This window comes from Alligator sinensis, unplaced genomic scaffold (genome assembly GCF_000455745.1).
Source record: "Alligator sinensis unplaced genomic scaffold, ASM45574v1 scaffold506_1, whole genome shotgun sequence".
NCBI classification, from domain to species: Eukaryota; Metazoa; Chordata; order Crocodylia; family Alligatoridae; genus Alligator; species Alligator sinensis.
This window is the reverse complement of record NW_005842215.1, coordinates 402,390-414,713: the sequence shown is the minus strand read 5'-3', so window position 1 is coordinate 414,713 and position 12,324 is coordinate 402,390. Positions and strand designations below refer to the sequence as shown.

Here is a 12,324-nt window from a genome sequence, read left to right as displayed (position 1 = left end):
TTGGAAACATTATTGAAAACAAAATTAATGGATTCTGCTTTTTATTAAAGAAGTTTTTGTTGTTTTTAATGAGATGCAGTGGTGTTTAAGCGAGGCCAAGTGTCTGTCTATATACGCTAAAACAATTCGTGTGAATTTCCAGTAGAGTTCTTTAAAAGAACTCGTCTGAAATTATAGCTGTTGTTTGAGGTTTTTATATGGGTTTAAATGTACTCCAACTTTATTTTTTAAATTTACAATATGTAGCCTATAAAATCAAAATATATTTTGTTAGCTTTTTAACAGGAAAATATGATCAACAAGTCCTATTTAAAACAAGTTTGAAACGCTTCAGAGAATACAGTCTAGCTTATCACATTCAATGTTGTTTTAAGAGTGAAAGTTGGCACACTTTATAGTATTCTTTTAAGTTTTAAAGTTATTTTTCACTACTTTATTCTTCTGATAAACATTGTAAACAGAAGTCTCAAATTACTATATAAAATCCAACCTATAGCACTTGCTGTAAAATGTAAGTCCTAATGGAAGTGCAGTTTTGATAGCGTATCAAATGCAAATGGCTCTCAAATAGAAAAAAAAATTCTGCAAATTAGAAGGCAGAGCAGAATTGAAATGATTTAAAACGTGTAAGCAAGTACTGAATTTTTATACTGCGTTTTACTGCAGTCTTTACCTTTTTTTTTTAGATTGTCAAATAGATTCGATTTAAGCTACCATTTAGATAAAACGTTGTTCCTGATTGCAATATATTTCCATCCCTCTGAATTTTTTTTTCAATAGGTGCACTAGGCCTTCCAATGAGGGGAATGAGCAACAATACCCCTCAGTTAAATCGCAGCTTATCACAAGGCACTCAGTTACCGAGCCACGTAACGCCAACAACAGGGGTACCAACAATGTCACTTCATACGCCTCCATCTCCGAGCAGGTATTTATTGGTAGCTCCTATTTCTACAATTGTGTTTCTGCAGAGAAGTTTTTAAGTGTGGTGTGTGTTTCACCTTAACTAGCTTACATTCTAATTCAATTTAAAAAAGAAAATACTTCATTTTGTTGAACACCGCCTGTATTTGGGAGGATATTCGCAATACAGTACCTGTCCGTGTGTGTAAAGATAGTGTTCACTGGCAGATTTTGCTACAGAGTGCAAGAATGCTGTAGTAAAATGCATGGGTAAAAATATATGCATGTAATAAACTATTCCGGCAATAAAGATGGTAGGACAGAAGTATTACTACAAGCTTGGTATATTAAGAAACTTGAATGTTTTTAACCCATTAAGACTTTTTTTGTTTTTGTTTTGTTTTTTAATTTCACTTTAAATATTTTTGGTGTTCTATACCAAGTTTGACTAAGGATTTGCTTAGTATATGATAGGTCATGTGGAATTTCTCAGGAACCCTTAAATAATATTCTGCTGCTTGAGCATTATCTACATGTTATGCTGTATTGACATTTACCACAAATCTAGCTTGTCATAGATTAGAAAATCTTCTTAAATTGGAAAATGAATCTGAAGCAAATAATGAAACATTAGAAATTAATCTTTTTTGGATGCTTTGTCTTTTTCAGGGGTATATTGCCTATGAATCCTAGGAATATGATGAACCACTCCCAGGTTGGTCAGGGCATTGGAATTCCCAGCAGAACAAACAGCATGAGCAGTTCAGGGTTAGGCAGCCCCAACAGAAGCTCTCCTAGCATAATATGTATGCCAAAGCAACAACCCTCTCGACAACCTTTTACTGTGAACAGGTAAGACTTGGTTAGAATGCATGCAGCTATAGATATATTTAACAGTAGTCCTGAAATTAAAATATAGTTTGAAATGTCCAGCTCTTGCTGCTGAGAAGCCAAGAGCATGTCTGCATTGTCTCTTTGCAGTATCTCATATTGCTGGTGGGTGAGGGCTATGTTTTATACTTGCTCTTGTTTTGTTCCTGTCCATATCCTGGACAGAAACCAATGGGTAGCCACTGTAGAACAGTACTGAGTCCGCGTACACCACTTGTCTTGGGTATGTGTTTATTGGTACGTGCTCAGAGTGCCTGGGAACTACTTGTTGTCATGGTGGTGGGGTCTGGCACAGTGAAGAGGTGTACACATGTTTTGAAATGTGCATAGGTTTTTAGGGTCTTCCAGGCTAAAGTGGAGAGTGCAAATAAGGCAAAACTTAATTTAAAAAATTGTTCATTGGGATTTGGCTCAGCAAACTCTGATATGTTGGGAGTCCTGCATCTCCATGCTGCAGCCCTGGAGCCATTTGGAGAACAGAGAGTTTTGCCCTCCAGTATTTCTCACCTATGTAAGACTATGTTGGTGTGGTAATCTCAACAACTTTGTTCTTTTTCTGACTCTGTAGCACAGGCCTTGAAATTATTGATTGCTTATCTTGCCTTGTATTGGATTTACAAAAATGAATCGGTGTAAGCTTATTAACTGTTTACATAAACAGTTTTAAAAGAACCATTGCAACTGATTTACCATGTGTCACTGTATCCCAGTTCTAACTTTTCCTTTGTTTAGATCTTGTCTAAAGACCCATTTCTGTACTGGCTACAAGTTCTTAAATTTGTCAGTCAAATGGCTTCTCCAACCCAATCCAGTATCATATGAAAATAGTGAGAGAGAGACAGAACAATGGGAATAATTTCTTTTGTATCTGAGGGTATTTTTACATGTGCTCCTGGGGTGGGAGGGGCAGCACTTTAATTAGGTTGGCTCCAAGAGCTGCCCTAATTTAAGCACCTCACTGTCTCGCGTATCAGCGTCCCTACACTTCAAAATGGTGGTAGGGGTGTTTGAACTAAAGGTCATTCAGCGAGCTTTAGTTCAAGTGCCCCAGCTGCTATCTTGAAGTGCAGGGACACTGATACGCGAGATGCAGAGGCTGGCTGGAGCATGGTAATTAACACTCCAGCAGACTCGATAAATCAAGTATCCAGTATCATATGAAGATAAATCAAGGCTGCTCTGGCGTGCTGTAACGCACTGGAGCAGCCTCTGTGCTCGTGTACGGGCACTCTGTGATTTTAACGTGTGCAAACCCTCTCCCCTTTCCACTTCCCCTGGTTGAGGTAGGCTGAGGTAGTTGTTTGTCCTTGCCATCTTTAAGCAAGAGGGCTCATTGTATCCTCTCTATGCTCTGTGAACTGTTTAATCCCATTGTCTGTTATGTACATCAACAGTTAATGTTGATGTGGGTTTTTTTGTTTTGGTTTTTTTTTTTTAGCTTTTAACTTGGAAGTTTCATAAGCAAGCATTTGCATCTATATAGGTGTGCTACAATAGAAAGGCTAAGAGAGGCAGTATGCTTTCAAATGAGAAGAAAGATTTTGATCTTGCAAATGTAGACATTGAGTACTTGTTTAAGTAAACACTAACTTTTGGCAGTAATTCAGAGATGAGGCTATCTTAGTCTGCAGTTCCTTTTGAGCTATTTGTCTTTTTTATTGATTTTTATTGATTCTATGTTAGTTGTCTTTTTTATTGATTCTAGTTAGTTGAGAAGGAAGCTCCATTGGAACTCAGGTTGCTGTTTTCATTGAATTAATGTGGGCTGTTTTTCAACTGATTTTAAAGGCCGCTATTTATGCATACATTAGTGGCATTTGCAGAACAATGAAACACCAAGTTTGCCAATATTTCAGTACTGTTATGCAAAAGTTAAACCTTTATGAAAATGTTATAGTTGCCTTTGACAGTTATTTAATTGTTAATCGCTTAAAGTAGTCTAGAATTTGGGTAAATCCGATATCTTTTATTAGACCAACTCAAGTAGTTGGAAAAATTCTTCTTAGCAAGCTTTCAGGCACAAACACCCTTTGTCAGGCTGAGGAAGCATCTGCAGGTGGTCTGTGCTCTTCCTGGATGGAGTAGTAAAGCGGCCAGAGGTCAATATGTGTGCAAGAAAGCCAGTCAGTTAAAATGTAAATCGAGTGGTCACTAGGTAAGAGACTGTTGGAGTGGGGGAAAGGGGAATAAATGTAGTTGTAGTCAAAGGATGGGAGACAGGGGTGGGGGGTGGGGAAGGGAATGAAAATAGTTGATAAAAAGTGGAGGGTTTGCCTGGGAAGTCAGATGTTAGGCAAGTTCATAATGTGTCATAAATCCAATGTCTATATTTGGTCAATGCTTTTTTGTATCCAGTAGATTGATGAAGTGGAGTTCATAGGCTCACCTATGAAAGGTATTTTGTAAATTTCCTTTGAGGATTAGAACTGAGAGATTGGAGAGAGAGTGGCTTTCTGTGGGGGCGTATTTCTCACAAGAAATGTTATCTCATTGTGATACGTGAGGAAGGGCGCCCTGTTCCCAAAACCTTGTCTGACAGCTCTTCCAGCTATAGATTTCATTCATAGACATCAGGGCTGGAAGGGACCTCGGAAGATCGAGTCCAGCCCCCCGCCCAAAGGGCAGGAAGTCAGCTGGGGTCATAGGATCCCAGCAAGATAAGCATCCAGTTTCATCTTGAAGGTGTTCAATGAAGGCGCTTGAACCACCTCCGGTGGCAGGCTGTTCCAGACCTTGGGGGCTCGGACAGTAAAGAAGTTCTTCCTTATGTCCAGCCTGAAACGGTCTTGAAGTAGTTTGTGACCATTCGACCTCGTCATCCCTTGGGGCGCTCTGGTGAACAAACGTTCCCCCAGATGCTGGTGGTCACCCCTGATAAACTTGTAGGTGGCCATCAGATCACCCCTGAGCCTGCGCTTTTTCAGGCTAAAGAGCCCCAGGGCTCTCAGCCTGTCATCGTAGGGTCTGCTTCCCTGACCTCTGATCATGCGCGTGGCTCTTCTCTGGACTCTCTCAAGCTTCTCCACATCCTTTTTGAATTGTGGAGCCCAAAACTGGACACAGTACTCCAGCTGCGGCCTCACTAAGGCCGAGTACAGGGGGAGAATGACGTCCCGGGATTTGCTTGAGAAGCATCTATGGATGCAAGCCAGCGTTTTGGTCGCTTTACTAGCCGCCGCATCGCATTGCAGGCTCATGTTCATCTTGTGGTCAATGATGACCCCCAAGTCTCTTTCTTCCATAGTGCTAGCCAACATAGCACTGCCGAGCCTATAAGGATGCTGCGGGTTTTTTCCCCCAAGGTGGAGAACCTTGCATTTATCGGCGTTGAACACCATCAGATTCTCGTCCGCCCACTTGCTGAGCCTGTCCAGGTCAGCCTGGATAACCTGCCTGTCCTCTGGTGTGGATGCTTTGCCCCAAAGTTTGGTGTCATCGGCAAACTTGGCCAGTCCGCTTCTGACTCCAGTGTCCACATCATTAATGAAGATGTTGAACAGTATGGGTCCAAGGACAGAGCCTTGGGGGACCCCACTGGTCACAGGACACCACGATGAGTGACTTCCATCGATTACTACCCTCTGGGTCCGACCCCGGAGCCAATTTTCCAGCCAGCGGATCGTGGAGGACCCAAGGCGACAATTGGCCAGTTTCTCCAAGAGGCGATCATGGGACACCAGATCGAAGGCTTTTTTGAAGTCAAGATATATGACATCAATCTCTTCTCCCTTGTCCATCTTATTCAGTAAAAGATAATCCACAGAAAATCTTACCTCTTGACACTTTCTGGGCCATCACAGCTACAGCTAAGTACTAAGTTATCCGTTGCAACTTCAGCTTTCATATCGTGATTCAATCCTAATAACCTTGGTCACTTCTTAGACCACATACATGTGTTCTTTATATATATTATTCTATATGTATATGTATACTCTGTGTGTGTGTGTGTGTGTGTGTGTGTGTGTGTGCGCACGCACGCACGCGCTCTGTGTCTCTCTCTCTCTCTCTCTCTCTGCAGTAAATGTGAACTTTTTTTTAGGGTACCTTTGTAGATTTGTTTTAAAATGCTATGTTAGATGAAACATTCTGGAGTTAAGATTTTATTTATTCATATAATTTGATTTATGCGGTGCTAATTCCTACCACTGTATTCCTAGATACAGAATTTTTCTTAGTCCGTTTTATATGCCATAAAAATGGTACATGTTAAAAATAAGCTGACCCATTGTATAAGTCGACCCCATATTTCTGTTACAAAAATCCTAACTTTTTTGGTCCGGTGTATAAGTTGACTCTGCCTCCACGTGTGAGGCTCTGGAATCATAGGTGGGCTCGTGGGAGAGGTGGTGTGCTGGTGGGCTCCTGGGAAGTTGGATCGGGGCCCTGGGAACTCAGGCAGCATATGACCCACTAGCAGCCCACCCAACCACTCCTGGGAGGGGGCTGCTGCTGTGGAGGGAAAGACTGCCTCCCCACTGCAGCTCAGGGGATGCCTGACCTGTTAGCAGCCCCCCCCACCCCAGCCACAGGGAAGGTGGGGAGGCTCCACTGAAAGCTGGATCAGGCCCCTTGCTGCTTGTGTCTTCAGCAGGCTGTTGTGGCCAGCAAGATACCTGGTGCTCCCCGGGAAGGGGCTGGCTTGCCCCAGGGGCAGCATGAGGTGTTGGGCAGATGTGGGAGGGGGCCCAGTCCTTGCCTTCATGGCGGCAGCACTCCCAGGGGCTAGGTGGGTGCGCTGCCAGTGGGCCATGTGCTGCCCAAGCTTCCAGGGCCCAGTCCAACTTCCTGGGATCCCGCCAGCATGCCACCTCTTCCACGAGCCCCCTGGGCTTCCAGTGCCTTGCACACCAAGGCGTGGGACGGTGTATAAGTTGAGGTTGAATTTTAAGAAATTTGTCTTCAAAACTTGACTTGTATACTGTGAAATATAGTACCTTAAACAAGGCTCATTTATAAATATGACAGGTGTGAAAGACGCCAGTGAAAACAGGATTTATAGGATTTTCCTTGGAGTAATTCAAGAGATGTCTTGGATGAGTGTCTTAATTTTCCTTTTTAACTTCTCTTTTCCTCTGACTCAGTCTATTCAGTCATGCTTGTGTTTTTTGTTGTTGTTGTTTTTTTTTTTTAATTTTGTGTGTTTTGTTATTATTTCATACAGTATGTCTGGATTTGGAATGAACAGGAATCAGGCATTTGGAATGAGTAACTCCTTATCAAGTAACATTTTTAATGGAACAGGTAAGTATACTTTACTTATTTAAAGTATAAAGTACAATCTGGATAAGACACGGTTGTTAAATATTTTGCTGTCTGACCATGTTTTTTCATTCTAATTTTAAAGTTTTGTGTAGTGGCTTTGTTATACAGGGTTGTTCACGTTGCTTAACAATATACACACAAACTGAAACTGACATTACTATATGGCAAATAATTATCTTTTACATGTAATAATTTTAAAAGATTAAACTTACTTTGACAGTTTAAAGTTACTCAAAGACCATGGTTTTGAAATTATGCTGGTATGTCGTAACATTTTTTGCTGCTTGTAAGAAAATAAAGCACTGAAAATAGTCTGTTTTGAATGGATTTTTTAAATTTTATTTATTCACATACACATAACCAGTCAGTTTCAAAGTTAAAAGTAGTTCATGGGGCCAGGAACAAAAAGAAGGAAGATGTTGCAGAAAAATAATTAATTAGCAAGAAAAATAATTCATCAAGTTTCAATGAGAATATTAGTGACTGAATTTTTTTAATCATTTGTTAGAAATTCTTCTTGAACAGACATTTTTTAAATAATGCTTTTAAATTGGTAGTTCCTATTTTCTTAGGAATGCTAATCTCTTAATTTGCATTAAGCAAAGATGCATACATTCTTTAGGGAAAGGCTTTTTGTTTTAAGTACATGTTTATTATGTACATCTCTCTCTTTTTTGTACAGGGCGACTGGACAGTAATTGTGTCTAATGGCATTTGGTGATGTCATAAAGCTCTGAAGTAATGGCCAATAGGGTAGCTTGTGTAGTCACGGGAGCCCTGTGATGGCATTATGGACCTCAAAACTGTTTATACATTTTTCATCTTGTACATTGCCGTGAACTGGAATCCATTTCCTACATCAACTTCCATTCTGTTATTTCCTCTGTAGTTCTTTAGTTCCTGCCTTATTTAAAGCTTGAAGGGATAAGAGCTGTTCTTGATTACTATTACTCCTCTTCAAGCCTTTCTTTTTCTAGCTATTATCAGAACTGACTCCTTTTTAATGTAATTTGGGTGTGTTTATACATGTGATTCACGAGTTACCAGACTCTTGGAAAACGTAATTATTTGCTACTTCAATATTATTCATTTAAAAATACACCAAAGCCTAGTTTCATTATCTAGAGGTTAATTTTAAAATGTGTCTATAATTCTAATAGTAACGTGAAGAGAACCAAGTATACTCTTTTTTTATTCTTTTTCTTTTTTTTTTCTTTTTAATGAATGTTGTGGGATTTTATTTTCTCAGAACATCATCTGTAACTAATGCTGTGGCACTCAAGATGTTACTTTTATGGCTTCCAGTTTTATTGGAAATCTTAACAAAACTATTTTGTTAGAATTGATCTAATTTAGTCGTCGTTGGGCATGTCTACATGTGCATTAATGCACTGCGATTACTGCGAATTAAGTTTAGTACCTGTAATAACAGGTACTAAATGCACAGTAACTTGGTGCTACTGTAGCACCAGCACATAGCTTTTAAGTGATGCCAGTGCAAAGTAGGCTAATTCTACCATACATTAGCGCAATAGCACCACTTTTGCCATGACACAAACCTGCAGTAGACTAATTCTACTGAGCATTAATCGTCTCGTGTAGATGTGCCCATTGACTCTGGAAAAGCTTTGTTTCATATATTACAATTTTTTGTTAAGAATTCTTATGGGTAATGCCTATTATTGGACCAGTTTTATGGTTCAGATAGACTTAGGTGTAGCTACTGGAGTATCCTGTGTCTATCCAAGCCATACAATTGGTCCAGTCAAAGATATCATAGACAAGAATTCTTGCCTCTTGTATATTTCCAGGTATATCATGGTAACCAACAACACCACCTCCACACTACAGATGTTTTGAGCTAAAAATTCAAAGCTACTTAAAATGTTTGTTTTTTGTCTTAGATGGAAGTGAAAATGTGACAGGACTGGACCTTTCAGATTTTCCAGCACTAGCCGACAGAAACAGAAGGGAAGGAAGTGGCAACCCAACTCCATTAATAAATCCTTTAGCTGGAAGGGCTCCCTACGGTAAGAATGTTTGTGAAAATTGTTTGAAGAAATAAATGTTTACTTGCCTAATTTGTCTAGTACTACTGACTCATGAAACGATAGGTTATGTTTTGCCCAGTGACAGGCATTTATATCACACATCTCATTAACTTTCAGTAAAACAGACTTTTAAATGTGAAAGCTATAAAAATGGGATCAGGCTATGTCCATAGTAAAGATATAGTCTTGGACACGCTGTGCTGCTTCCGCTAGGCTGCCTCCTAAACTACAGGCATTGTTCACATGTGATTTAGTTTGGGGACAAGGTAACTGCCACTCACTGGGGAGTGCTAATTAAGCCTGCACAAGTGTTGTATTGGGTTGTTATAATGCTTCTAGTCTAGGGGGCAGCCCAGAGGAGCAGTCTCTTTGAGGGTGGTACCCTGAGAGCTGGTAAGTTTTATCATGCACATATCCATAAGTTGAGACCTGATTTCAGGCTTCTGGTACATTTCTAAAACTAAGTTGTTTGTGTGGATTTTTAAAAAAATTCACTTTTGAATTTAAAACTGGCACAGAAAACTTGTAGAGTTTTCAGCCTGAGTTGATATTTATTTTTTAATACCTTAAGTTTTATTTATTTTGTCATGTGTGTTGCCTCTGATACTTTTTTCAGTCGGAATTGTCACCAGTTCGTTTCAGAAATACTTTTTGACTGGTAGGATATTTCTTTTTTTAAAAAGTCACTGTTTGCTGAGAGAGACAACATTGGTATCAGAGAGATTACATTTTCACTGTATCCTTTGGTACTTATTGACTCTCTGCTCATAAAGACAATACTAGAGACTTACCAATGTTTGTTTGTCAAGAAGTGTTAATAACCAGGTACCAAGCTTGTGCAATAGATAATTTTTTGCCTGTTCTACAAGGTTTATCTATAATTATGCAATATCAAAACTAAGCTACCCTGATGACTTCCAAAAATCTTTTTGTTCCTTTAAAATATATTTCTGCATAGTTAATTACTTCAGTACTTTGGGAAGTTGGCTTTATATATGTTAATACTAAGTTCTACAATGGAGGGAGAATTCTTTAAATTTCCAACTGAAAAGGCTTAATGACTTAGAGTATCCATCATGACTTTCCTAGGAGAGTGCATATTTATTTCCTTAAAGACGAGAGTTCATGTTATCAGAAGAAAATGATGTTATGTATTAGTCATAAGTATCACTCCTTAGGTTTAAAAAACAGTTTTAAGTTTCTTTCTTACCAGGTGGTGAAACAATAGTAGCACCTACTGTCAAAACAGGCACATGTCATGGCCCAAAGAAAGGTGCGTGACAAGCAACATGTGGGTGGAGGACTTGTGCTGGCTACTGCATTTTTAATTAAGTTTGCGTGTGCCTGAAAGGCAATAAAAAAAAAAAAAAAAAAAAAAGGAAGAGAAGGCAGCAAGAAAGCATCAGACATGCATTAGTAGCATGGTCATGAGTGAAAGCTGAAAGTCTGCTTTTGGGCAAAGTGCATGCTTGAAAGAGGCTTGGAAGTGCAAGCTTGAAAGAACTATGAACAAAATTGTTTTGTGTTTGTTTGATTCCTGGTATGCTTGGGAAACAGAAGTTTGTGTGTTCTTTTAATAGTGTTTCTTTGCAGTCTTTTCTCTTTACAATTTCTCCTTCTAATGGAAGCAACCTGTAACACCTGCAGTTTGGTTAATTTTGTGGTCAGAGAAGAGTGTGTGTCTGAGCTGGTACTCCTTTTAATCCATAATGAACCAAATGATGGCATTATATGCAGAAATCGGAAATGTTCAGGAAAAATTAAATGAAGACCTAAGGCAAGAGCTGCAGACCTTTTCAAAAAGGAATTAAAGCAACATAAGGAAGCTTCCCAAATAGGACTGAACGATAACATGAAATCAAAGATGTAATCTCTGTTAAAACAGTAGTTTTAAAGTATTTGGATGGATTGGAAAGGCCAAGTGGATCACTTCCCATCTGGTATGGAAAGAGAGATTTATGAAGTAACCAGCAATCTGACTACCATGGACAACATCTCGCATAAAGAGGTGCAGTTGACCAACACAGAACCCAATAACAGAAATGAGTTGCAGCAAGGTCTTAAGGAGCTCATAATCAGCTCTGGAAGGAAATCAAAGCATTTCAGACTTCCTTGATAATCAGTCAATCTGGATGAAGAATAAGATCAGCCAGAAAATTTACTTTCTTGCTTTAGGGCAGCAGTTATATTGTTCCAACTCAGGTAATATAAGAACCCATTATGTCTTAGAAAAATTCCTTGGAAAGCCTGTTTGGCTTAGTTCAACAACAAAGTCAAGTTGAATAGCTGTGAAGAAGACAGGAAAAAAAGGGGTGGGGGGAGTTCCTAGCAACCAACTTGAGGTCTGTTTTGGTGATGGAGAATTTGCCCTCAAGAAAAGAAATGTAACCTGGATCTATTACACACCCTTGATATGCAGTTTGGAGCCAACCATCAATCTGAACTGGCCAAGGGCATGGCTAGAAGAAAGAAGAGTTTATACTTCAGCTGCCACAGGACCTGCCGAGTTTTGATCCTGTTCTACTCAAATACCAATGAGGGCTTCCAGGGAAAATGACAATGTGCTAATTTTTAATTACTCAGGTGGGCTTGGACTTGCAGATCAAGATGAGTTACAGGAAGCCAAAGGCACTCTGAGAGGCTGTGGAATTTACCACAGAGCTTGAATATTATTTCCTTGTTGCAGTGCACCAGAAGAGGAAGCAGCTGCTAGTGAGAAAGATGGAAGCTGATTGCCAAGATCCCTGTAAGTACAGCTCTGTGCCCAATATGTATAATGAAAAAGGGGCTTCTATTCTGGTTCATAACATTTTTGAACGATTAGAAAAAGTGGTAAATTCAGTTGGTAAAATAAGGGCAATTAACATTAAATGGGGGAAGGGTAAAAAATTGGCCCCACTAAAAAAAAAAATTGTTCTAAACATAAGGCTGGTCAGGACAGAGCGTCACAAGTGTCTATTAAAAGTTTTTTCACCCAGTTTTCCCTAATCCCTTTGTCCTAAATCTTCAACCTTGCAGATCAGACTTATATAAAATTTAAAAGCAGCAATATATATATTTAACAGTAATAAAAGGAGGTTGGCCAATGGCAACAGTTATGAAACTGTGGTCCATGAACCACTGGTGGCCTGCAGAGCCTTGGTTAGTTTACAGATCACATGTGTACCTTTTTATTTTGTTTTCAGTTGAAGTTTGGTAGTGACAGTGTGAGATGGCC

At 39.5% G+C, this 12,324-nt stretch overlaps 1 protein-coding gene across 4 annotated transcripts in view; it reads left to right on the top strand.

Annotated features, from left to right (window-relative positions):
- The window catches only part of CNOT2 (CCR4-NOT transcription complex subunit 2), a 126,662-nt gene that overhangs the window by 90,530 nt on the left and 23,808 nt on the right, over positions 1–12,324 (top strand). For 3 of the 4 annotated variants that reach the window (XM_014521468.2, XM_014521470.2, XM_014521472.2), the window contains exons 4-8: positions 781–928; positions 1,573–1,755; positions 6,956–7,035; positions 8,961–9,086; positions 11,794–11,853. In XM_014521468.2, coding sequence (XP_014376954.1) covers positions 781–928; positions 1,573–1,755; positions 6,956–7,035; positions 8,961–9,086; positions 11,794–11,853 — 597 coding nt within the window. The remainder of the gene's footprint in view (positions 1–780; positions 929–1,572; positions 1,756–6,955; positions 7,036–8,960; positions 9,087–11,793; positions 11,854–12,324) is intronic. The other variant, XM_014521471.2, reaches the window with a different exon arrangement.